This window comes from Drosophila gunungcola, unplaced genomic scaffold (genome assembly GCF_025200985.1).
Source record: "Drosophila gunungcola strain Sukarami unplaced genomic scaffold, Dgunungcola_SK_2 000001F, whole genome shotgun sequence".
Lineage (NCBI taxonomy): Eukaryota > Metazoa > Arthropoda > Insecta > Diptera > Drosophilidae > Drosophila > Drosophila gunungcola.
The window spans coordinates 16,140,026-16,166,725 of NW_026453197.1; the positions used below are offsets into that span (position 1 = coordinate 16,140,026).

Sequence of the window (26,700 nt, forward strand, 5' to 3'; positions counted from 1 at the left end):
AACTGAAAGATAAACATTAAAACTTTGGCTATTTAAAGCTAGAATTTCCACGCAGCTTGAACCCATATAAGACGCTGCCCAGCACACAAAAATAATCTTCCCTTACCCAACACTGGGTACTTCATTTATTTTGCTTTGTCCGCTCAAAAGGAAACTTGCTGCAAGGACTTCACTCCAAAGTTGACTTTACTATGAGCCAGCACGATGCTCAACTACATTAGAGATGCAATCATGGCTCCGACGACACGCAGCAGTCCCAAGAACAACAACAGCAGCAGCCAGAAACCAGGAGTGGCTGTCAAGGATGTGAACTCATCCGAATCCAGGCAAACATCAAGTGCTCCAATGCGCGGCTACAAGGTTACTGATAACGAGCGGACCAGAAAATACGGCATTGGAGCCAATTCCCTGGAAATGCTAATAACCAAGGCGAACAGCAAGTTTCCGGTAAGAAAAACAGGGAAAAACTCCTGCGTAAAAGCGCGCAGAGTGATACCCACCCACTCATAATGTGGCAGCAAGTCCCTGTCCCTGACAGTTTCAAGGCCACGTCCCTGGCAGTGGCTTCCGCGTTTGTTTGGCTCTCTTTCAATGCCACTACGTACGACCATTGCGCATGTCCTGTGCTAGGAGCTAACAACCTGTTGCATCCACCCTTCCTTGTCCAGCCAAAAAAAACACTTGCTGAAGGCCACTGAACCAGGAATTCGGGCGAGACTCCGTCACCCTGGCCTCGTTATAATTGGGCCATGTCAAGGGCAGTTCATCTAATTCAATTTGTTCCTTTTAGCTGCTCGAATTGCATTTGTATTTGGCGTCCGATGGCTTTGAAGTGTCCGATGACGAGTACTTGGACAGCCTGCCCGCCCAAACTCTTTTCATTGCGGCTGGACCGGATGCTGTTATCACAACAGGTGAGTTCGAATGAGATTACCAAATCAGTCCCTTACTTATCACTGTAATTCTTAGATGCCGACTTTGAGTTTGAGAAAATGAGACAGCAATCGCCCCTGCTGAAGGTGGCCGATATATTCTACGAATTTATCGAACAGCATCCGGAAAAGTTCCGCCGCATGATCACGGAGTATGAGCACCAGAAGCAGCGACGTGTCCTCGACAACACCAAGGCCCACCTCAGCCTAAAGGCCGAGCACGTGGAGTGGTTCGAGGGCGGAGAGGAACGCTTTCACTCGAAGGAGGAGGCCATGGCCATGCGGGCTCAGACACGGGTGCGCGGCTACTACTATAAGGCCAAGGAGGAGCTGACCCGCAATCCCCTGTACCGTCAAAATGCCAAGGCACGGCAGGTGATTAATTCGGTGCTGGAACAGTTTCGATACCTGCTCATTGGCTGCGACTATTTTTCCATGATGTTTGACAGGAAGTGCCAACAAAAGCACGAGTTCCTGCAGCAGAAGCTGGGCGAGGAGGAAACGGACGCCGGCAGTCTGCCCAGCAAGAGACTAAGGCAGGTGATCAAGGAGTACACCAAGGAGAACTGCATACTCGACGAGTGGTCAGTGTCCTTGTGCTCGGACCTGGGTGACTTCTATTGCCAGGGCTCCTTCTCCGAGAATGGCAACTGCTGCTCCATGCAGCACACTATCAATCCGTACGCCTCGCGGGAGAATCTGATTTTGTTCCAGGTCTGGAACCTGGACCACCAAATTGAACTATGCCGCACGATTCTGCCCGCTCTGGTGGTCAATGTGGAGGACCTTGTTAGCAATCCGCAGCGCAAGTGCTCTCTTCACAAGAAGCAAGTCGTCGACATCTCTGTGCTAGAGTATTTCCTGGAAATATTCTCGTTGAAGAACCTCAAACTTGTTCACATAGTTTGCCACGAGAAGGTTCAGCGCTCAAATCGTTCCAATGGTCGTTTGCTATGTCCAGACTGCCATGAGTATCGGATTGTGCAAGAACTTATGGAAGTACAGGCTGACAGTCCAACTATTTAAATGGTATGTTATACACATTTAGCAAACAGTTACCTAGCCAAGCAATATTGTAAACAATAACTATACAAACATACATTTGACTTTAGTTGTCCTTGTTTTCCAAATACTATCTCTATTAGTTTTGGAGCCTTTATATTTCTGATCTCAAATGAGATTTGTTGTACAAATGAAAATTATCTCAAAGTTAACTACAGAATCGTACTGTTGAAAGTATTTACATATAAAATACGTAAACTATTAACATACTTATAGGTATGCATTTAATGTTAAAAATGCTTGTCAGAATATTAGAATTATGTGGCTATGCAATATAACGATATAACCTAGATTTAAATGTTTGTTGTATGTAACGCTTGTAGCTGAGAATTCCAAATGTTTTGTTGGCGTTACATCGATCAGCAAGTCCGAACAATGAACTATTGGTATAAACATATATACTACACCCAGTTTTGATTAGAAATAAGTAATATGAGAGGTTTAAATACTTATTCCATGTACCTCGGTTTAAACAAAGGTAATATAACATATTATGTCGAATTTACACTGAATTTAAACCTAAACTAAACTGGATAAAACATGTTTTGCTACACTTGGCTTCTCTTTACCTCTACGATTTTTCTATAAGCGTCTAAGGAATAATTTCTTTCCAATATGCCAAAGCCTCAAAATATATACAAAACCTTCCAAACGCCCGAAAAAATGTTTGGTTCAGTCCATTGATTGATTTTACTTCTCTTTATTTACTAAAAATGTTTATTGCATAAAAAATTATACAACACAAAATATATTTTAAATATATATCAAATAATAATAATCAAAAATATTTAAATTTAAAGAACATTCGTATGCATACGAATTGTGTAAATGAATAAATATTGATGAAAAACATAAAAGAATCTTTAAGAATGAAATTATAATGTTCGCAAGTAACAAAAATATTGTATAATATGTTATTAGTCGTGTTTGATGTGCGCTTTCGTGTTATCCGGATACATATCAAGCATAGTCGGTTTCTTAGATTTTGTTTCGTTTCGTTGTTACCTCATTGCACCTGCATTCTTCATCTTAACGTTTAGGATTAGTAAATATTCGCTTTCGCTATTTGCTTCGTAATTGTGTTAGAATTCTTTTGTTTGGTTTTAGTGCTGCTACCAAATCGCGTTAAACAAAAAAAAACGTTCCTCTTCAGCTACAATGGTGTTGTTTAGTGTAAAGAAATTTTACTAAAAACTTGTTCCCGTTCCCAAGTTATTTGATTGTGGCGATCCTTAGAGTGTCTGGTACTTAAACTAGATAACTATAACAAGCAATCTGATTGATTTTCAGTATCGTTTTCTGTTTGCTGCTGTTGAGTTGCTATAATTGATTTCTATGGCGTTGAGAAATAATTATAGATCCGATTGTCCAGGTCCTGAAAAAGATCAAATCGAGAAGAGTGTTACTTTGGATTGACTTTGGCAAGCAGAAACAAACAGATAAAGCTAACAATAAGTTGTGGAAACTTTCAAGTCTTGACTTGACCATGAACACTGATCCAGGTTCAGACTTACATATAAAGAAAACGTCAAAAGTAAATAAATAAATATATAATAAATAAAAAACTGAAGCGGCAACTAAAAAAGTGCAAATGCCAGGCAGCCAAATCAATTTTGAGAGAAAACTTCACCTTTTTTGTTCAACTTTTGTTTGCTTTGTTCATTCAATTCAAGTCAGTTCAATTCAATTTAAGTTTTGGGGTAAAAGCCATTCATTGTCATTATTAAAGTTAACGATTAATTTTTGTTAAAAATATATATATTTCTTATTGTGTGTATAAAACAAGTTAATTGAGTATAAGAGAAAGAAACATTTAATTATGCATTTGTAAACTCATGAATGGTTAATGTAACGAACGACTTTTCGACAAGTTATATTGTACAATTTTCCATTTTATGTTTTTCCACTCAATTATTTTTATTGTATTTATTTATAGTCACAACAACAAAAAAGTAATCTTCATTCGTTGTTCTTTGCAAGGTGGAGTTTGCTCTCCAAGCTCAAGTTTATAGGGGAAAGCATTTGGGAAAGGAACTACAATAATTCAATAAAAATATTTGCGATTTAACAATATGTGTTGGGAAATGTTAAACATTTAAATTGCTACTTTTTACTTTAATTTTGTGATCATTTGCTTGCATACAAACCTGTGTTAGATTTATTTTAAATTCTATCGCAAATATTTTTATGGACAAATTAAAAAGAAATACGGCACACAGAATTAAAGTCAAATAGCAGCGAAAATAAAAGTAAATACATAGATAGAGGACAATTTTTGGAATATAATGAAAACATTCAATTAGTTAAAATTTGTTTTTGGGTAATTTTTTTTTTGTTTGGTTTTTTAATAAAATTGCAATTTTTAGGTACCTTAGGATTTTGAACGAGTTTTACAAAATCATTGAGTTGAGATGAAATTGGTTTTTATTTTGTTGTTTATTGGTGCGTTTGATAGATTTTTTGTTTTCAGTTTTATATGCTTGTTATTATTTGGTTCGATTTCATGAGTTACTGTTTACAAATTTTGAAATACTCATGTAGTTTTAGAAAATGATTTTGGTTGGTTTTTTTTGTTTTGGTTTTGCGCTTTACTGAGGTAACAAACGAACGAACGAATGAACGATTTCCTTTCATTGGTTTCAATTGGTTTATTTACATGTTTAATTAGATTTAGTTTTAATAATGTATTGAGTGTATTCGATATTCATAATGTACAATGTTGGATGATAAGGGATGATAGTGATGAGAAATGCAATAACTGGCTCTATTATATCACCTCATTCCCAGGGGCAGTGATTATCATGGCCAAATGCAGAAGGTGCTTAGTGTTACCAAAAGTTCGGGAGTGAAATCCGGTTCGGAAATGGACTAGCTTCAAGCTTTACCGCCTTAATACTGGCTATACTTTAACCAGAAGTAGGGTTTACCAAATCGATTTAAGTTCGCTTTTTATGTCGTTCGAATTTATGGGCTTCTCTTGGCGAGATTCGATCTCCCATTTGAACCGGTCTCACATCCCAGCTAAAGACTATAGACCCGCCCTGTTATGTACAATAGGCAATCCTTTGCCCTATCCTAGACCCTGCGCCAACTGCTCACGGATCGTTCCCGGGACTGTGAGTGTGAGTTCTGGCGGAAGCACTCCGGACTCTTGCTGCCCCGTCCGTTGGCGATTTCCGGTGACTCTGTGACCCGAGCCAAGTCCCGGTTGATTGTCTTCGAGCTGAGCACCCGCGGACAACGCACTGTCCAGGGACTACGACGCGGATCCTGCAGCGAACGGAAGCTCTTGGAGGCCACCGCCTCATCCCCGCTGGCCTCGCACCAGCTGTTGTAGTAGTCGGAGTACTCCTTGTCCTGCTTGGGCGTGGGCGCCGGCGTGCTGTCCAGCGAGCTGTTCTCCTGCGCCGAGTCCATCTCCTCCACCAGCGCTCTCTTGGCGGCCGCCTGCAGGCGTTCCATGGGCAGATTCCTCAGGTGCGTGCTGTCGCTCTTGAGGAGCAGACTCTGGACCAGTTCGTTGACCAGCTTGTCGCTCACCACGCGCTGGTTCTTGGCCGAAGGTCCCATAATGGGTGAGGCCGGACTATTTGGCGTCGATGGGTTGTCCGCATCGATGCTGGTGTTCTTACGCAGCGGCAGCGAAAGGCGTTCCCTGCGCTGTGTCATGGTCTCCGCATCATTGAGGGCTCCAGGATTCTGCCTCCTTGTGATGGACACATTGTGCACGATCTTCCTGCGGCTGGGTTTCAACTGGAACTCATCGGCCGGTTGGGCTCCCGCCTCGGGAACATCGTTCTCGTCCTGCAGCAGCTTGAAGAGCCTGGAATGTGTGGCCGCCCGCTGGTAGCTGGTCATCTTTCGCAGCTCCGGGAAACTTTCCGACTCGGTGTCGGTTTCGGAAAGCTGTCGATTCATGTCTGTCACCCCGGAGTCATCCTCCTCAATCTCTGACTCGGATCGCTGGGTGCTGCTGTTGCGCGAGAGGGTTCCCTTGCCATAAGCACTGTCAACGGACAGGGATTGCTTGGTCAAGCCCTTGGAGCCATCAGTTCCCGGCGTGGGTATAACCTCAAAAGCACTGATCCGATCACGCACTGAAATCTTGGGCGCGTCACTGAACTTCTCCACCTCCAGATCGGGTAATCCATTCGACAGGCGCTTAACTTCCGGCTCGGGTTCCACATAGACCTCTGGTAGTTGTGGCTCCATGTTTGTGGGAGTTGCAGCTCCTCGCTCCTCTTCTTCGGTTTCGGTTATTGCTTGCCTATGCTCCTCCACGATGAGGCCATCCTCGCCCACTAACTGGTACTCACCAGGTGGTCCCAAGTCCACTTCTTGTGGTTCCTCGACTTCCAGGATAACACTGCTGCGATTCGGACTGGAGTTCTGTTGTGGCGGCGTCTGCTGACCATCGATTGAGGTGTTGAAGAAGGCCATGGCCTGGCGGTAATTCTGACGTTTTTGCTCGGCCTCCTCGAACTGCTCCTTCGTGGATCGTTCTTGTTCCATGTCCGCCCAGAAATCGGTTTCCTCCTCGGTGTCTTTGGTGTCCTGCGGTGGAGGAGCCCAGGTGTAGACGGTGGCTGGCTCGTGCATCGAAGCCAGGGACATGGTGTCCATGTGACTTAGATTGCTCTCAAGGATCTCTGCATGGGGTTTCTCCACAATCTCTTCAATTTGCTCCTCCTCTTCCTCCTCCTCAGAACTGTCGTGTTCGAGTTCCTCGAATTGCTCGGCGAGAACTTTTTCCTCCTCCACCACGGGATCCACGATTTCGGGCTCGTGACCCCTGGCTGCCTCCAAAGTAGCCCATACATCAATCTCCACAGCTGCTTCGTCGGGTAATTTGGCCCTAAAAGCCTTGATCTCGACGGGCTTGTAAGGTGTCTCCTCCACCGAATTCTGGCGTTCTTTGCGGGCCCAAAAGGTGGCTGACTTATGGAACGTGACATCCTCATCATCGTCTTCGCCTGGCTTGCGCTTGGCTTCGATTTCGGCCCAGAAATCGATCTCTTCATCGGTATCCACTTCTCGTGGTTCCTCGGGGTATTTAGTTGGATCGTATGTGTACTCGTTGGGTTTCTCTTCATCTTGGTAGCTGGTAGTTGATTCAATTTCGGCCTCTGCCCAGAATTCTTGTTCTTCTTGGGTTGGTTCCTCTGTCACTTCCTGAGCAGCCCAGATATCAATTTCCGGTTCATTCTGCGTCTCTGAATTGTAAGTTGTGGGTTCCCAGCTTGAGCTTACTGTGTTTTCCACCTTGGTTTGGTTTACCGAGGCCCAGAAGTTTTCCTCTTCGACCTGATCCTGATCTTGTGGTTGCACAATTTCCTTAGGCTTCTCCTCAACAACAAAATGCACCTCAGCTTTTTGAGGAACAGGCAGTGATTCCACCTGAGCACTGAGCGTTGTTGTCCAGTGCTCCACTTTAACGACTGACTCTTTTTTCAGGGGAGTATAGGTTACGGTTTTCTTTTTCTTGGTCCACTGCTTATCCTCCTCATCGATGGTTTCTTTCTTTTCTAAGCTGGCCCAAAAGTCGACTTCCTCAGTTTTTTCCTTCTCCTCGGCTTCAGGTTCTTTTTCTTTAGAGGTTGTAGCAAAGGTAGACCAGAAGCTATTTTTGGCTGCCTCCAGGGAAGCCTGAGTCTTGGACATATCACCAGACATGGGTCTTGGTGGCTTGGTCGCAGATATATTCTCCTTGGGTCGAAGATTTGGTGTTTCAGCTGCCGCCTCCTCTGGCTTAGATTCAGGAGTTTTCCAGAAGTTTTTCGACTGCTCCATCATTTTCTGAGCCTGCATTTTGGTGGCCATTAAAGTGGCAAAGAAATCGAATTCTTCTTTTGGGGAACTTGCAACTTCTTTAACTTCTGCGATGTTTTCCTTTGGTTTATTTTGCGAAATAATATTGGTAACATCGTTGGCTATTGTTTCGCTTATGAATTTTTACGCATGCCTAGTGAGAATGAAGCAGAGACATCTTCTTCACTGGCTTTGAGGGGTGTACTGATCTCCTCCACGGGATAGGCATTGGAGGGCTTGTACGGCTGCGTTGACTTTTCGACTGAGTTTGAACGCGAAGAGTTCGACAAACTGATGGTCACACTGACCTCACAGTCATCGTCTTCGTCCTCACTTTCCACTTTGGCCACACTGAACGTGCTGACAATGCTGGGTTGCTTTTCTTCGATTTGAGTGGTATTGCCCACTTCAACAGTGGCGATGTTTTCATCATTGGAGCTGCGGCTGAAGGAGAAGCGAAGTGGCAGTCGAACTGTTACCGAATTGGACTCCTCATCGTCATCATCATCATTTTCCTCGATTTGTTTTTCAATATCATCGACTATGGTGGATCTGGAGTCATCCCTTCGAATGACTGTCTTGGCGTATTCACTGCTGCGTTCCAGTTCGCTCTCCTCCTCGTAGATGACACTCAAATCCTCCTCTACAATGTAGTCATCCTCCATTTCCTCGACCAGGCCCTCCTCTTGCTCTTCCTCGATCTGTTCCTCTTCATCGTACATCTCATCCGCCGTGGTCACATCATCTTCGTCCTCACTGCTCTCGGAATCCAGATGCTGCTCTAAGGTCTTACCCTTGTAGACTTGGACATTGGTCACCGATTTGATGGACTGCAAGGCAGCTGGACGAGCTCCAAGCTTGGGGGTATCCTCTTCGTCCTCGTCACTGCTCTCCTCCTCCGATTCGCTATCGGAATTGGAGGCATTCTCGCTGGGGGATCTCTCGCCCAGCTCCTTGGACTTCTCGCCTGCATAGTTTTTGTGCAATTGCTTGGAGAGATTGGCCTGGGTGTTTCCACTGGCAATTTTGTTGATGCTCGCCAAACGTTGGCTCAGCACATCGATGACCTGGTGCTTGGTGGTGCAGATATTCCGGGCCTTTGGCTTGCTGACCAGCTCCTCGATCTCCACGGAGTGCGCCCGTTTCGGCGGCTCTCGGGGCTCCACTCGGATGTGGTGTTGCATGATCACCTGCGAGGGAATATCGTCGGTACTGGGCGTGATGATAATGTCCGGCAGAACACTGCTGGCTCTGCTCTCCTCCGTGGAACTCTGGCTATAACTGGGTGCCACTGGATAGGGATAAGGATGGCCATAGGGTGGCATGGCATGGTACTGGGGATAGCCAGGGGATTCACCCGGCTGTTGTCCATAGGGTGGCATGGGTGGTGGATAATAGGGGTAGTAATATGGGTAAGGGGCAAATCCCTCCGCCGGTTTGCCGTCCACCAACGATTGTTGTGGCGGCGGTGGTGGCGGGGGATATGAATAGGGATATGGCCAAGGCGCCGCGTCACTATTCATAGACGGAGGAGGAGGAGGCATGTACCAGGGATATGGGTAGCCATAGGCATAGGGATAATGCGGGGGCACCGACTGCGAGCGAGGGGTCTGCGGGGTGGAAGAGCTATCCGAATTGAGGGATGAGTTTGATGAGTGGGTGGTGGGATCTGTGCAGGATGGTGGTGGCGGGGGTGTAGGTGTAGGTGTGGGTGTGGCTGATGTGTAGCTATGACGTTTATTGGTTTTACTGTTAATCTTATTATGATTATTATTATTGTTTTCAGTATTTCCGTTGTTGTTATTATTATTATTATTATTATTATTTGGGGTTTCGTTCAATTCAACATTTTCCAAATCCGAGTCCAGCTCGGTGTGAATTTTATGGTCTGAGGTCGGTTTTGTGGTACACGGTTATCAAATATAAAAGAAGAAAAAGAGAAATAGACACGGTGAGAGTGCGAACATAATGTTGTTATTTGTATGTGATCCTTTTTGTCAAATTGCTCCAAACAAATCCGATCTGATTGATTGTTTGACTGATTGATTGGTTAAATGGTTAAGCAAGCTATGTACAAGTAAGTGGCGCATGTGGAATGCAAAATGGTGGCTCTGAAGGATGCTCAAGGTTAATATCAAATGCCATTGGGATTAAGTCAAACTATTGTCTGGACACCATACAGCCAAAAAAAGGTGAAATCTCTCAAAAAGGGTTTTTCATTAAAATTACGATCCTTGATGCAATGCTCCATGTGCTTGTGTTTTGGATGAGCGTGAGATCGTTAGGGTTAGTGATGCGCAATGGGTTCTGAGTGTATATATACAGCCATGATTTCTGTCTGATGTATGTATTGGATTCAAAACTGGTAACTAAATATCCGAGAACGATTTCTCCTTCCAAGTGCTCTTTCGGGACACTGAGTTCCTGACACAGCTTTACTTACCGGCATTTTCAGGTGTTGTCATTGCCTGTAGAATTTTGAATGATCGACTGGGTATAGCGCTGCCGGTGTATTTTTTGGGTTCCGGAGCCTGCTGTTCACTTGGCGGCACATATTGCTGTTGCTGGGGTGTATCTATAGAAAAATAATTTATTATATTAAAAGTGGTAATTTATAGTTTTTAATATAAAAAACTGTATTTATTTTCAAACAAATCCAAAAGTATTTTTTTCTTTTACTTCTCTCTAAAGTAGATTGAAAGACAAACACATTCATTTCTTACCATATCGTTGTTGTGTGAATCGATTCTGTGCTGAGACGCCATTACCTGAAAAAAAACATTAAGTTTGTTAGATTAAATTAAATTGATAAATTGGCATTTTAACAATTTTAATTATTAGTTTTCTACTTAGTAGTGCTGCAGAATTAAGTGGCACCAATACTTGTAAATCTATTCAGGACTGACACAGGAAGCTCGTTAGTTTCTGTCAACCAAAAGGTGTTCTTGTGGCTTAAAGCGGCTTTATTAGTATAGATTCCCAAGTTTACCCAAGGATAAGGCACTTTCACCACGACCAGACTCTTACCCACCGATAGATACGGTAATATGGAAATGAGGGATCTGAGGATGGACCAGGGGCAATGAGGACAACCTATCAGATCTCACCTTGCGGGGACCAAGCTAGTGGCGTACCCGACTGCTGATGATTATTCTGCTGATCCTGGGCGATTTGGAGGCGTCGCATCTGCTCGATGGTCGGACTGTTCCTGGCCTGCTGGGCACTCATCTGGCGGGCGAACTGCGGCCTCTGCAACTCCGCCTCCTGGGGCGTCTGCTGCAGGTCCTGCCGCGACTCCTGCCGCAAGTCACCATTACCATGCCCGCTGCCATCGTCCACGGTGTCGGTTATCTTTTGCAATATTCTAAACGATTTCGATTGGATGGGCGGTGAGCGTGGATCGCTGCAAGTAGATATAGGCGTGTGTTAGGTTAGGTTGTTGGTTAGCATGCCGTCGAAGATGTATTGAAATTATAACCAAATTACAACAATTTTGTTTTGTGCAATAACGAAACATTTGGATTAATGGTTAGGCTCGATTTGGATTGGATTTGTGATGACTAAACGAAGCCAAGTCTTATAAAATTTTGCAAAAATGTACGAAATTGTACTTTAAGCCAGTATGCGAATGCAGTGAATGAGGGGTTAAATACAATATTTACTTATTATATATTTTAAACAACTTTTGTAACCATCTCTTCCTTTTTAAGCTTAAGACATAGAAAAAATATTTTTTTGTACATTTAACACATCTATTAACTATACTATATTACAACTATAACTATATTACAAAGAAAAAGTTGTCTCTGCTAAATATGTCTAAATCTTTTTGTCCAAATTTTAAAATAAGAATTTTAATAACAAAATTACAAAATCACATACGTATTTAGAATTTAAATAGATATATCTATCTATATATATCACTTTGCCTTTATTAAATCCCTTAGGTTTAAAAATTTGTTTGAAAATACTTTTTCAGTTGGTTTAAATATAATTTTAAAAGATTTATCTACCGTTTAATTGCTGTTCTTTTTGGTTTTATGACAACATTTAATAATGCATGGCATGAACGTTTGATGTTATTCGAGGTGCTTTCGTGGGCACAGTGATCTAGAACTACCTGAGACGATTCTTTCGGTAGAGAATCTCCGCCTCGAGCGGACACTGGTGCACATACAAATTGTAATTGGCACTAAATAGTCGGTTTAGTTGGTAGAAAAGTACAAAATTAATACGCATTAGTGCGGGCCAATTATTTGGTGTTTGGTAAAGCACAAAGATAGCCAACATTTGGGGTACTAATCCACTGCAAACAAAAGTCTACTTACTTTTGCAGCAGCACCGGCGACTGGGAAACTGGACCGCCGCGTCCTCCTTCGATTGCAATGGGGATTATCCTGGTGGCATTACCATTTCCATTACCATTGGTGTTGTTCATGTTGTTGGCACTGGTGGGTGGCTGATGGGTGGGCGACAGGACTCGCTGACCTTGAGCTGGGTAATTTTGGTAACCTTGATCGACAAATTGATTAGCTGAGCGTATTATGTGACCTGCAGGCGCTTTCGTGGGAAAGAAAGAGTATACATAGACACATGGTGATGTAGAAAATTGGAGAGTTTCACATTTTGGACGAGAGCAGGGAGATTGGGAAAATCATACACAGGTGGAGAGTCATTCCTTTGGAGCGGAGAGTGCACGGGGATATTTGGGTTTTGGGTGGGAACAAACTACGTGGGGTTTTAGTCACAAACATTTAGGAGTTTTAAGGAAAGCGCCACACATATCGTACAGAACACATAAAAGCAAGAGGCTCTCTCTTAAAGACTTACCACCAAAGTTGGGCTGGGCTGCGGCATAGGTCGGCGTCTGCTCTAAGGTTATGGGTATGATACGCTCCTAAAAAATTAAAATAATAAAATAAAAATTATAATAACAAAATAAAATTTACAAAAAGGGAAACAAAGTTTAAATTTAAGTTTTACCATCTCTGCTTTATATATAAATTTTGTAACTTAAATAGGACACATTATTTAAAAATAATAAGAAGTAGAGCTACAAAGCTGACTATATTTGAAATACTTAATGCAACTTCCAAGACTTTTGAACAGATATCTAAATATAGACGAAGTTAAATAATAATTTGACTTTTAAATTTGTAAGCTGCTAAATATGTGCTCAAATAAAATAAAAGTTTGCATTATCATACTCAAATAAAACCTATACTTCTTAAAAAATTATAAAAAAGTAAACCAAAACCTGATTGTGTTTAAAATACTTTTTTATAATTATAATTTTCCTAAGCAAATTTCCTAATCTTAAGATAAGTTTCAAAAACCAGAACTTACCCTTGGAGCACTTTGATTTCCATTATTGCTGCTGCCATTGGTGTTCAAATTGATCTGCAAACGCAGTCCTCCAGGCTGGGGATTGGATCCGAAATTCTGCTGACTAATAGAAGCAGCCGAAATCGGAGTTTGTCCAAAGCCATTTCCTTGGACCAACTGTGGCTGATAGAAGGATGTCTGCTGCTGTTGCTGCTGTGGCTGCGATTGAGGTACGACTTGGGGCTGCGGGGCCGGAGTGGTCTGTCGCAGAGTGGAGGGCAGGACGTTGCCGTTCTCCTCGGGACGAGCCCAGGGAGCCTGCTCCTTGCTGGCCGGCTGGGAGCTGAGCCATCGCATCGGCTGGTTGGCCTGCGGCTGCTGCTGCTGCTGCTGCTGCTGTGGCAATTGGCGCATCGGGGAATCCCGGGCAGATGCCTGCTGCTGCTGCAGAAGAATTCGCTGAGCCTGTGGCTCTGTGGGCTGGGCCAAAGGAGCTATGTAGAGCGAGCCCACATTGGTCTGTACACAAAAATATATGGAACAAAATTTAAATATTTAGTTTAGATTTTGCTAATCATCATTGTTTTCCCAACTTGTTTATTCAAATTTTTACAATATTTTCCCATGAATTTTCTCGCTTGCCAATCGCCTCAAGTTCAAAATTCGTGTTTGGCCTTTGCAAGTGCCTAATTTTAGACGCTGCACTTGGTGAATGCATTCAATGTTCGGTTTAATGTGTGAATCGAACACTCTCGCTCAAAGTTTTTGGTTTAAAAATATCTTTATGTACTTCCGCGCGAAAATTGCTTGTCAGACAGTTGACTTGATTTGAGGCATTCCATTAATTTGGATATTACTCGTGGTAAATAGGTGTTTTAACAATTAGCAGTGACCAGTTTATTTGAGTATTACTCATTGGCCATTCAGGGGCTTGCTCAATGAGGCGAATGAGTAATAAAGCTAAAGGTCAATTCGATATGGAAATAACACAAAAATTAGTGGGCCAATTTGCATGATGCACATATGCAAATATGCGTAATAATATTGCTGATCTTGAGTAACTTGTTAAAGATTTTTGGTAAATTTTGCGAAATTCAACAGGACTTACTTATATGGTATTTGCATTAAGTGAGTAATTAAATTAAATAAAAATAATAAAATAAAATGGATGGTCTCTGTTTTGGGACTCAATACATAAATAATATTTGACTTTACTTAAACTCTTATTTTCTAAGTCACTCACCGGCTTTGTTGCTCCTGCAAATTGGTTTTGTTGAGTGCCAAAGTTCTGCTGTTGCTGCTGTGAATTGAACGTGTTTGCTGCTGGTGCTTCAGTTCTTGCCGGACTGAAGACATCGCGAGATCTTTGTTGCTGCTGCTGCTGCTGAACATTGTTGTAGATGGGCTGCGGATGCAATTCCTGTTGCTGTTGTGCTGCAGGCTGAGCGCGTTGCGTACGCCAGGGCACAGATTGAGCTGCCTGTTGCTGTTGAAGCTGTAGCTGCTGCAGTTGTTGCTGCTGTAGCTGTTGCTGCTGTAGTTGTTGTTGCTGCAATTGTTGTTGCTGTAGCTGTTGCTGCAGTTGCTGCTGCTGCAATTGCTGTTGCTGCTGCTGCTGCTGCACCTGAGCCAGTGGCGATATCGCAGTTGGTGGACGTAGCTGTGGTGACTGTTGCTGTTGCTGCTGTGCAAATCGGAAGGGGCTTTCAGTGGATCGCTGTTGTTGCTGCTGCTGCTGCTGCTGCTGCTGCTGCTGTTGCTCGAAGGGCGATCTAGGACTGTCCGTCTGACGAGTGTAGACACTTACAGCCGGCGATGTGGGCATGGCCACACTGCGGAACTGTGTTGCAGATTGCTGCTCCGACTGTTGCTGCTGTTGCTGCTGTTGCGGCGGTGTTGCCGGCGGCGTTGGCTGTTGCTGTGGCACCGTCACCTGCTGAGTGGCTGCATAGGGGCTATAACTGCTTTCCACCGATGGTTTTGGTCCTACATTTTAAAGAAAATATCTTATCAATTAACTAAATTTCGTTTTATATATCCAAAAATATATTTTAGTGCAGTTAGTGGGAGGTTTGCCGGCCCATTTGTAGGGCCTTTGGATGTCGGGTTAGTCGAATGGGGTTTTTAGAAGAAGCAACCTCAACCGCTTAGTAAGAGCTGGCGATGTGTGATGAGAGTCGGTATTGTATCGAATCGGGATCAGTAGCGGAACCAAAAAAAACACCCAAAAGTAAAGCGAGCCAAATCCTTGGGGGCTCTGCTCACCATCAACGGCATCTGCTCCATTCTGGCCTCCAGATTCCGCCGCGGGCAGCGGACTCTTGGAGCGGTCCTTGCGGTACTCGTCCTTCCAGAACGTGTTCTTCTCGACGGGCGGCGCCACCTTGCGGAGTGCGGCCATGGGATTCGGCGGTATCTTGATCTCCGGCCGGAATCCCAATGGCGGTGGCTCAAAACGCTGTGGCGTCGGCGACTTGCGGGCCGTAGCCGGCGAACCGGGTGCACTGAGTCGGCCGGCGGCGGGTGGCGCTAACGAGCTGGGTGGTTGTTGTGGGGGTGGTGGTGGGGGTGCAGCACTAGTGGCACTAGCAGCACCGGGGGTGCCATTCTTACCCGACTGCATCGGTGGCGGCGGTGGTGGTGGCAGCACCTGGAACGGCATGCCCATGGCAGCGGCACCCATCGTACTGGTGGCCGTCGGTGCAGCGGCACCGGCACCGCCACCGCCTGGCGACAGCGGCTGAGCGGGTCTGTTCTGCTGGGCCGCTCCGGTGGCCCCCTCCGACTGGGCGTTGCGCGCCAGCCGCTTGGCCATCCGCTCGGACCGGATCTGGGAGAGATCGATGCCGCCGGGCGTGTAGGTGAAGGGCTTCTTGTCTTTTGTCATCATCGCGTTCTGCACGCAGGCTGGCGCCTCGTAGCCGCCGTTTCCGGATCCGCCTCCTCCGCGCTGTCCATACCTAAAAAGATGAACGTATAAAAATAGCATCAGAGAGATAAAAAAATAGAGCTCTATACTTTTTAAAAAGTAAAACAAAATATTGTAGTTCAAATAAATAGCTATAAAGTGTTTTACTTTTTAAAACATTTCGATCCTGTTTTTTTTTTCACCTAAAACTTTTGCTTGTTTTCTCTATGTATAAAAAAGTCATTGTAACGACAAACTTCATTTTAAAGAGTTTGTGCTTAAAATTTAAATATATTTATTTTTATAGTTTACAGATTTTTTCTTTTTTTCCCACATCATATACGAAATATATATTATATATATATATATATATCAAGCTTCACAAGTTTTTTTAGTAAGATACATGATTAAATAGTAAATGAAGCTAGCTTAGATTAATCATGGTATGTGGTTGTTGAATTATGATAATTAATCATTGCAGCCAGCGATCTCTAAAATGTATAGAGGTTTTTTTTTAGTGTACAGTTTCATTTTCGCAATGCCCCCGGGTCATGCTAATCTGGCTTCCATCTCCACTTTGTTTCGGCTATTTATCATATTTTTGGTTAAATCTTTTTCTAATTTATTGTTTCGCTCTTGGTCGCCTGCAAAAGCACTCATTTGCGTTTGTATTTTCCTTTCTTTGCTGCTGCTTGACTAATGAGTCGCTCATCGATAGTTCAATGAGCCAATGTTTTGATTTTTAAACGATCAAGGGGGAAAGTGAGTTGAAGTTGTTACGGACGACCGGCCATAAAAGGTGAGGCGACCGATGAAGTGCCAAATTTGAAAGGTTGAAAGTGAGAAGTTATGGTATCATGGCAAAAAATGAAGGTCTATTGAAAAAATTGGCTGAATTAGTTTGATTAAAATAAACTCAATAGAGAAATTAAGTAATCATTTTGATGTGCAAAATGTAAATTTATGAAATTAACTGGTGGACAAATCATTTTTAATGTTATTTTTTAATGTTTGACTTTTACAAATTGTTTTAAAGTTAATTGCTTGGACTTGAAGATGTTTTAATACTTTTTAAATAAATTGCAAATAAAATTAAATAGAAAAGTTAAAAAAATTAAGCGCCGTTGTTAAACAACTACAACATCTCTTAAGATTACTGGTACATCTCTGAAAAATAAAAAATGGTAATAAATATAAAGTATAATGCCTGTCACGTTTTTATGCCTTGAATTTATTTCATGTAGTTTTTAGCTGGGAAAACTTTCCTATTCGCACTTTCTCAGTACCGTTGAGTACGTATTTATGAACATACAAGTACATCCCACTTGCCAGTTAGTGTCGACTTTTCTCCGCATAATTTGCTTATTTTAAATGCGCTAAACGTTAACAATTCGCTAATTAAAAGCGAAAATCGAAGATGGGGTTCTCGTTTAAGTTGGCTCAGCCCGAAAGCCTGAAAGCCTGAAAGCCTGTTATGTCGAAAGAAAGTGATGGAGTTCGGGATCGGGTTCTGGAAAAAAGTTGTCAGGCCTGTTGTGATGAGTGTGCGTGTGCGTGTGTGGATGATTCGCATCCAAGTGGGTCAGGCGAACAGGAACAGGTGATGTCTGCAGTGATCAGTCGTTCCATAAAGTTGACACGGCCAAAAGGCTGCAATCTGCAATCTGCGGTCTGCAGTCTCGCCAAATCCATTCAATATTGGGCCAGAGACACAAACCGCAAATGCGAAGGCCAAATGATGTGGGAAAAACGGTTGCGAAACTCCCCCACAACTGGCTTACATGCAAATTGGAGCGCGTGCATCAAAGTCAAATGCAAATGACGTAACTCTGTCGCCGAGTCTGCGGTTAGATGACAGAATCGCATTTAAATCGCAAAGCAAAAGCAAAACAAATCAACTCAGAGCAAATCATTGATTGCCCCCCATATTCGGTGGGATCGAAGAAATGCCGTCCAGCTCCTTTTAAATGGCAGGAAAAACTATGGTTAGATATTGCCCGGACAGGTTTTGCCTTGAACTTGCCATTGATTATGTGCGAATTAAAGGCTTGAACACAGCTTCCATAATTGCCGAGCCAAGCCCAAAATTGTGAGGTCGTTCAGTTCAGTTCAGATCGGGTGTACAATGTACCCCGCGTTTATTGACTCCATCGAAGTGTTTTATGGTCGGGTAGGAAATTCAATTTACACAACCGTTTTGTTAACTGTTTTGCCCGCCTTATTCGGCTCGGTTATGAAAGTTATTAAAACACACCGTGACAAGCCTGGAAAAATGTCACTTTTGTGCATTAAACATTTCCTGCAATATTGCTAGTTCAATCCCATTCACTGTTCTCAATTCGAATAATCGCCACGCATGGCTGAACTAAAAAATTCTTTGCCAAAAAATATTCGCAGGTCGAAAAACATTAAAAACTAAAAAATACACGCGCTAAAAGCACAGATGTCGCCTGATGACGTCAATGGCTGGGACATGGCGTCAGTACTCGGGGTACTTGGGGATTCGGCTGGCCAGTAATTGACCACAAGACAAGACCGCCAACTGTTTGCTCCTCTGACAGATTTGGCAATTAAAATGTCAGACCCCAAACTGCGTGGAACCAGGAAGAGTGGACCAACATAGTTCGCTTTTAATCATAATGCAACATGACTAATTAACTGGCACATTTTGCATATGTATTGCTAGTGAATCACCTGTAATAGCGATTGCACTTTGCGCCTTAAACTAATAAACTTTTCTAGATATATTTATTGAATCTGCGGAATTTTACTTATAGTAAAATGCAAAACAGCTCGTGCGTGAGTTGAAAACATGCAACGGTAACAAAAAAGCTCAATTTAAAAATGAAATGATAGAAAAATATCTGTGCAATTCGCATTTTCACTTTTCCTATTTGCTTTTGTTTTTGATTTAGCCTTTTCGCATGCAAATGAGCGTGCAGAAATGTATCTGCTGAGGCAACTGACACTAACTTGGAAACTGGTGGATCCGCAAGATACGGGAGAATGTTTGTATCTGTGAATTGTAAATTTCGACTTTTTGTATACCCATTTATTTGTGTGGGTTTGGCTATTAATGATATATGATTCCTTTGTCGTATAAATTAATTCAGTTGATTAAACCTCAAATTAAAACTATAAAAGAAAAATAATTGTTTCAATAAAAATTACGGCTGTTATTAATAATTATATATAGTTATTAATAAATATTATATTATTATTATATGGAATATAAAAATGAAATTATATTTTTCAAAACATTTTAATAACATTTTAAATATATATAATTTTATGAAAGTTATAAAAATGCATATATAAATTATTTTTCTGAAATCTTGCATTTGCAGTTGCAGTTTTAATACATTTTATAAAGGGTAATATTTGGCAGTTACCGTTCACATTAAATTTTGATCGATTAAATGAACTAGTTATTAATTAACAATTTTTTTAAATAAGATAACAAACAACTTAAAATAATGCAATATTATGACAGTTATATTATAAATTGAAAACCCTTGAAAAACCAAATTCCAATTAAAATCAAATTTAAATGTTTTAATATCTATTCCAGGCCCAGTTCCATCACAACCCCGATTACCCTTTAGCAAAAGCAAACTTGTTGCCTAGAAGCATCTGCAGTTGCAGCTGGCCGCGCATATTTCAAGATCAAGGGCAGCCAAGCCAGCAACTTCAGCAACTTCAGCACCATCAGCAGTGCAGCAGAAGTAAGAACTTGAAAGCTGCCACATGCAACATGACATAATGATAGTCATTGTCCGCCCGTCTCGGCTATAAATAGCTGGATGGGATGCGAAGATCCGCAGATCCGAAGACGGGGTACAGGGTGCTCCATCCAGCCGCCCACATTCCGCAGTTGAGCTAATCTAGCGATAAATATTTACTTTGAAATGGCTTTTGCCCTGGCATTCCAGCTCTTTACTTTTGCTCTGGCTATTGCGCGTTAAGTGTTTTGTGTTTTGTGTTTTGTTAGGTTTGGCTGAGACTTACGACGATTCCAGGGCCATCTTGGCATCCCCATTCGCGGCCAGCTCTGACAGCTGAAATCCGCGATCCTGACGAACCATATAAGCGGGCAGCGTGTCGATGATGGCATTGGCCTTATCATTGTACGACCCGAGCAGCTCCCGATACTTGGAGTAGACGACGCGCTTCAGCTGCGGATTCTTGGCCGACGGCGACGGAGATTGCAGCGTGGAGGTGGCCATTGCTTGTGGTTTTTCTTATATTTATTTATTTATATATTTCTTATTTTATATTTTTCTTTTTCTTATATTTCAGTGCACTTTTTATCTTAAGGTTGTTTTCGAAATTACACTGGCATAGCACGGATGTGAGTCAAGTCTCTTTAGTATTCTGCTCTATCTGCGGATGGGCCAAGCAAATGATTTTGTAAATGGAAATAGCTTTTCTTTTTGAGGTCAAGATATTTGTTTAATTTGAACAGCTTTTAAATATCTGCCTTTAAAGGGTGGCACAATTTTTTTTGTTGAAAATATCTAATAATGAAAAATTATCTATCCTAACAATATTTGGTTCAACTTATTTTTAATTTAATATTGACAAAAAATTGTATTTGATAGTAACAAAAGCATTAAGTTACCCATTCAGATAACTAAACTACGTAGGAAATTACTGATAGCCTCTAAGTATGTCTACATTGGTTACTTTAATTAATAAATTTATGACTTTGTCTGCAATCTTTGTTGTCTAGATCTGTTTTTAATCGATTCAAGAGTTAAACAATTGAAAGAAAAATATTAACAACACATTTGCCAGGTTACAGTGCCCTTATCAGAGAATGTGCACTGAATAAGCGAAGCCAAAACAAAGAGTGTCAATAGAACCAGCCACAATGGGTTGTACAATTGGTTTACAAATGTTGGAAAACAAAGGTGCTGGCTTGGAAGCTAGGCTGTGGAATGACTCAACGATCGATCGATCGATTGCGGGCAGTCAATTTAACCTTTTTTGACACAGGGCAGCCGGCAAATGCTCATGTTGCCGATGACTCACAACGAATTTTCGGCGGAATCGAATACAGAATCAGTGTGTGAGGACCAGCTGTTTTCCATCTGCAGAGAGATACGCTCACGCACGTTAATTATAATTATTTTTAGGTATGAGCTAAAGAGTTGCTCTAAATTAGACAAACATTTGCTTGGCCTCCGCGGGGGGCGAGAGATATCTAAAAAATTGGGACTTTTCTCGGAGCTTTAATCACACCTTGGTCACTCACTAGTTGAAAACACACGCGGCGCGAGAAAAGTATCTCGTAGGTTCGTTTGTATCTGAGGAGCGCACTGGGGCGACTGAACGCAGCGGACTCTCGAGGCGCATTGAAGTCGGGTTCGCTGGAGGTTGGACGGCGGAGCTGAGTCGCGCTGATCGGTCGGCAACTTGTTGCAGATACATTTCCAGCCGTTCAGCAGTGCCGCAAAAGGAAAACCAAGCGAGCTCTTGACAAACGGTCGACTGGCACGCGGACTGCGCAGCAATTTATACGTCTGTCAATGCGGTTCGATGATGGCGACAAATTTCCAGCCAGCAAACGCAAAAAGCAAAAAAACAACAGACGCTCTGGACGCTTTCGTTTATCTGTATCTTTTCGGCTGTATCTTTTGGCTGTATCTGCATCTCTTATCGTGCGACTAATTGTTTTCAGTCTGCTGTCATGTCGCCTGCTTATTAGTTTTGTCGCTTTTCATAATTAAACCGAAAATGATGGCAGCCACTATCTTGGTTTGGCGGGGATTTCTTTATCGAATCCGCACTCGTTTTTGCTCTAATTAACTCAGCCGAACAAGCATCTGCGGAAATGTGGCCCACTAGCCTTGACAGACAAATAAGTTGTTATCTTTACTGCTGCTTTTGGCGACTGCTTTGTGCCCTGTTAAATAATAATTGGCAAGAAAGCGTTAAGGAATTTAAAACGCAGAATGACTGAGCTGAAATCATTTTTTTTTGCAGTTTGACAGCTACAATTTGTGCGAATCAAGAAAAAAATAAACTAAAAACAGGCACAAAGAAGGGGAAAGTTAAGAGACAACATCGAAAAGCTCATCGGCAAACGGTTATAATAGATGGTTCTGCTCATCAGAAAGACTTTCGTTTGATCCCATTATTGGTAATTACAAAAATAGTTTATGGTTTGGTCAAATATTTCATTTATCACAAGGTCTGTAGATAAACCTCTTAAATATTTTTTGAATAAGTCATTTGCGCTTTCAGTTGTTTTACTTTTCTGGTATGGTTTTGTGTACTCTGCTTACAATTTTATATACTTTTACTTAAATGTCTTAGTGACAGAATTTTTGAATTTAAAGTCAATTTAAAAGAGTTCCCTTTCACTCACTGGCTTAGTTTTCAGTGATAATTGTGCTCTACTATAAACTGACGATATCAATCCTATATCCGCTGCTATATTCAGAGAAAACAATTAAGGCCAGTCCGAAATTATGGTAAGTTAGAAACAGATCGAGAAAAAGCGGTTTGGCACTAAGCATTCCATAATTCCCCGTCTAGAACAACCGGTTGGCCCATTTGGATCTGGAGGCACTCTTTGGGATTCCCCTGATGTGTCCAGTGGCAGAGTGCGAGTCGGAGATGTCGCCGCTCGAGATGCTGACCCATCTGCTTATGCACCACAAGCCGCAGGATTCGATGACCGAGATTGGAGCCGAGTTGCCGTTGCAGTTTGAGGTCGAGCTGGATAAGCTGACGCCGGGAAGGAACCATGTGGTGGGCGTGATTGCCTACGGGGGATCCCCCAAGACGGGACTCAGCCGTGCGGTTACTCCAGAGCTGCAGATTGTCCACAATTTGCCCATCATCCTCATGTTATATGTGAGTCTGCCTGTGCTCAATATGGGTCAGGTCTATATCTTCTATCTGGTGAGTCCGGTGGCCTCCAGGCGTGTGAATGCCGACATTTCACTTCTGGATGGATCACATGGCCACGAGACGCGTAGATTTCGCTTCTTGCGGAATTCCCTGGACACTCCTCTGAACGACAACGATGAGATGCTCTACTGCAACATGAACTTCCTCATGTACACGGCCATCGATATCCGGACACTGTGCCTGACTGGCTCGCCGATGAGGATCTTCGTGAAGATCATCCTCCACGGCGAACCCGACCTCTTCGATGTGGCTGCCCAGCAAAAGGTGGCCGACTAAGTGACTCACGTGGCCCATTGCGATAAACACTTAAGTGCTGCGCCGCCAATTGACGCACACTTGAAATTCGAGTGGCTGTCAATAATATTCTTTCCTCAAAGAAATGTCCGAAAATTTGTCTTCCCCCCATTCATTCAATAATTTTGTTTTGGCTCGCGTGAAACTGGGTCACACCGATAGATATTCGGTGTTGTGAAGACATCAATCATCAGGGCCAAATAATTAGTTAGCCACAGGCCTCTTATTGTGGGAAATACTAGAATGATTTCTTCTAAACGTGAAGAATGGGATTTTTAATTATGTGTTAAATGTGGCTCTGGTCTTTTTGAAAACAAAATTTAAGTTTCTCTGTAGCTCTTTTCCTTGCGTTTTATACATTGACCCACTTTGTTGCAGTGGGATAAAATTTAATTTTAATAATTCCATGCAACGACATTCAGTGCAATTACATGCTATATTTATTTTGTAAATTATTTGGTCAATGTCAGAAATTTGTCATTACTGTCATTAACTGCAAAGATCTAGTTATGCTAAAGCTAAAAAGTAATTTATGCCTCTATTATGCAGACTTGTTTAAAACAAAGGTATCCTTTTTTTTGCCACAATTATAATTTGCTCACACCAAATGCCGAAATTAACGCCTGTGGGTCTGGCGATTAATCTCATAAATTAGCCTAAACTATACGGGCATCAAAGAGACGCAAACAAAAAACATAAATACATACATATACAAAGATACGATGCTATTTATACGAAACTTAAATTTGCAAACATAAACGAACTAAATTTATAGCCCATTAGATACAACAACAGCAAAGCAATCTTTCGGGGAAAAAAGTAAAACAAAAAACAAAGAAAGCTAATCCAATAAAGTAGCTTTTCCCCTCAACACCCACTGCCAAAGACACAAGCATGTGTAAAAAACTATGATATTTTTTGTTGGAACTGACCTTGAAAAACTATCCAAATGGCAGGGGTAAAAACATTTTACGTATAAAAGAGGGAGAAAAGACGCAATCAGGGAACTCATTCATCACTTTCTACGACTACTTGAGTGTGCAACTCGTTTTGCATTTGTCATTTGGCTTTGCCGCTGCGTTGATTGCATGACATGAGCACATCAGACAGGGATTGGGTTTGGGTTTGGTTCGTACCCGTTCCCGTACTTGCACTCGTAATTATTTATATTAATCTGGCCCGCGATCCCAGGTGAAAGCGAAACGCAGGCTCTGCCCCAAGCCCGTTGCACAATCGATGGCGGTAATATTTCTTCTTCAGCTGATTGCGGGATATATGCGCATACAAACGTGAATTTCTGTACATTTTTCCTACCATGACCACATGTCGTCATTTATCGTTTATGGCCAGATAGGCAACCGAATCCCGCCAGCGCCTTTTTTCGATTTTTACTATATTTTTTTACAGTCCGAATTGGTGCTGGTTGAAAAATTGCCATGGGTATTGATTTGTGGAAACCAAAAAATACAGAGGCAGGAAAATGAGATTTTGGCATGGAGAAAGTTACAAAAATTAAGCCATTTTCCGAGAAAAAAAATTAATAAGGAAAATAAAGATTAAGAAATAATGTAATTATTAAAATGACTTAAAATGTTTTCATTACCTTAAAATTGTATGTTAATTTCTATTATTTCGTTCAAAAACTTTTGAAAACATTTTCCAAACACTGAAGTTAATTTATTTTGGCGGCGAAAAAAAGACGATTTCCAAAATTCTAGCTAATATTATGAGTGTACAAGAGAAAAGGCGCGAAACAAAGTAAATCATTAAGTCAACTATCATGGGAACGATCTAAGTCCATTCACATGGCTGCCCAATAATCAATTCCCAATGCTGTTGAACTGTCATATGGGTGTGGTTTTATTTCTTCTGTCTTATCCACTTGGGAATCTTCCTTTAATTTTAATTCCTTTTCTCACATTCAAATTTCACGGTCAACTGCGACCAACTTGAACTTCGGAAAAAAATCTGTTTACGAATTAAAAAAATGCAAAAATGTATTAAATAAATAAACTCACACCTGATTTACGCAATCAACAAAACGAAAAAAACCGACAAAGAAGTGTGAAAATAATTGTCGTTGACAAAAATCAAAGTCATGTCTGGTAATGCATCACAGGCCGAGACATTAAAATGCGAAAAATAATTTAAGCTAAAATAAACGTTAACACTTCGGTATACATGGTCAATATTGATTTCAAGTTCACACGTAAAAATTGTAAGTGCTTGTAGTTTTTTGAATGTCTTTCTTACAAGATAATTTTGAAAAACTGTGTACATTAAATTAAATGTATACATATATAGCAAATAATGGAAAGTTTTTGTTATTAATCTTTTATTAAGAACATAAAAACGATGAAATTCTTGTAAAATCTAATTTTGAAATGCTTATTATAAACGTGGCGTATACTTAACGTTGGGTTGTAGAGCGCAGGAAATTTATTTGTTTTTCTATGTGTAATGGCTTTTTTATGTGTAGGTTTTTTATTGCATTTCCTAAATAAGTCATATATATGCTCGACTCTTTTAGCAGGGCGTGGAAAAAGGAATTTTTGTCGTTAAAAGTATTATGTCAAGTTTGATAATAAAGAAAATATAAACAAAGTAAATAAGACACTTCGAAATTTAATATTCGCGAAGAGGTTCTAGTTTTTTTCAACACAGTAAATACTTTTTTTTGCAGTTTGACCCAATTTTCTCAATATATTATCGCAGATTTCCGTGGGTGCTTAAAATTTATGCGCCACACATCAACGTCAACAAAGAAATGCAAAAAAAAATTCAAGTGTCTGAGGAAAGAGATTTGAAAAAAGAAACTCAATAATGAATAAAATGCATTTTATGCCAAATTCTTTTGGCTTTTTGTTTTGAAAGGTTCTTGAGAATTTGTTTTATGATGTGCGTGGTGGCTTCGAGAGAAACTTCCGGTGAATGCCGTCAGCCGTCTAAATTCCCGACACGTGTGCCAATTGCCACTAGACAAAGCCAAGAGACAGCTGCTGGCCGGGGCTAAGACATAAAATTGTGCACCACCACAGGCCGAGTAAAATGTTGTTGAAAAATAGGAAATTTAATTAATTAATTCGCTGCGCAGTGGGGCCAGGAAATGGCAGGGCAGGGAAGGGAAAACACAGAAAGTGTCGCCTGCCAAAAAGCGCGTGCAGCATGGGGCCAAAAGAGATTTGGATGTGGGCGTGGGCCAACGATGGCCTTCAAAAAGCTCATGAGTGAGCCTTAATTGTAGCAGAGATCATAAAGATGTTCAGGGTATATGTATAGGCATATATAGCACAGCTGTGATCAAAAAAATAGCTGTGGGCATAGTATTTTTAAAAAACTTTTTAACGAACTCAAGCCAAGAAAATGATTTTTAAGATTAAATAAACAAAAAGAGATTTCCTTTGAAAATAAAACTGTGTTATCGTTTCGATTAAAACTATTCTTGCTGGC

The 26,700-nt window shown here is 41.7% G+C and overlaps 3 protein-coding genes across 7 annotated transcripts; 2 read left to right on the top strand and 1 right to left on the bottom strand.

Moving 5' to 3' along the window:
• Positions 1 to 91: 91 nt before the first annotated feature.
• LOC128262114 (DNA fragmentation factor subunit beta) lies at positions 92 to 20,125 on the top strand. Of its 3 annotated transcripts, XR_008268314.1 has the most exons (5): positions 92 to 447; positions 791 to 914; positions 970 to 1,961; positions 19,607 to 19,760; positions 20,027 to 20,125. XR_008268314.1 is itself a non-coding variant. In XM_052996184.1 (4 exons), exons 1-3 carry the CDS (start codon positions 205 to 207, stop codon positions 1,956 to 1,958), a joined length of 1,356 nt encoding a protein of 451 aa, XP_052852144.1. In that variant the 5' UTR covers positions 92 to 204; the 3' UTR covers positions 1,959 to 1,961; positions 19,607 to 20,047. The 3 variants fall into 3 exon arrangements, 2 of the variants coding, with proteins under 2 accessions (XP_052852144.1, XP_052852143.1); XM_052996184.1 differs by having other exon boundaries at positions 19,607 to 20,047; XM_052996183.1 differs by lacking the exons at positions 19,607 to 19,760; positions 20,027 to 20,125 and having other exon boundaries at positions 970 to 2,678.
• Positions 3,082 to 21,401, bottom strand: LOC128262111 (protein piccolo). The gene is given in 13 exon segments (XM_052996177.1): positions 3,082 to 3,369; positions 4,365 to 7,948; positions 7,951 to 9,690; positions 10,246 to 10,377; positions 10,526 to 10,570; positions 10,910 to 11,205; positions 12,131 to 12,314; positions 12,633 to 12,699; positions 13,149 to 13,646; positions 14,371 to 15,113; positions 15,741 to 16,087; positions 20,044 to 20,418; positions 21,293 to 21,401. Coding segments are annotated over 11 exon segments (7,149 nt in total). The 5' UTR covers positions 20,262 to 20,418; positions 21,293 to 21,401; the 3' UTR covers positions 3,082 to 3,369; positions 4,365 to 5,069.
• A 57-nt stretch (positions 21,402 to 21,458) lies between these two features.
• LOC128262119 (uncharacterized) lies at positions 21,459 to 25,263 on the top strand. Of its 3 annotated transcripts, none has more exons than XM_052996192.1 (3): positions 21,459 to 22,231; positions 22,424 to 22,514; positions 22,579 to 25,263. In XM_052996192.1, exons 2-3 carry the CDS (start codon positions 22,512 to 22,514, stop codon positions 23,230 to 23,232), a joined length of 657 nt encoding a protein of 218 aa, XP_052852152.1. In that variant the 5' UTR covers positions 21,459 to 22,231; positions 22,424 to 22,511; the 3' UTR covers positions 23,233 to 25,263. The 3 variants fall into 3 exon arrangements, with proteins under 3 accessions (XP_052852152.1, XP_052852150.1, XP_052852151.1); XM_052996190.1 differs by having other exon boundaries at positions 21,459 to 22,180; positions 22,417 to 22,514; XM_052996191.1 differs by having other exon boundaries at positions 21,459 to 22,180.
• The last annotated feature ends 1,437 nt before the right edge of the window (positions 25,264 to 26,700 follow it).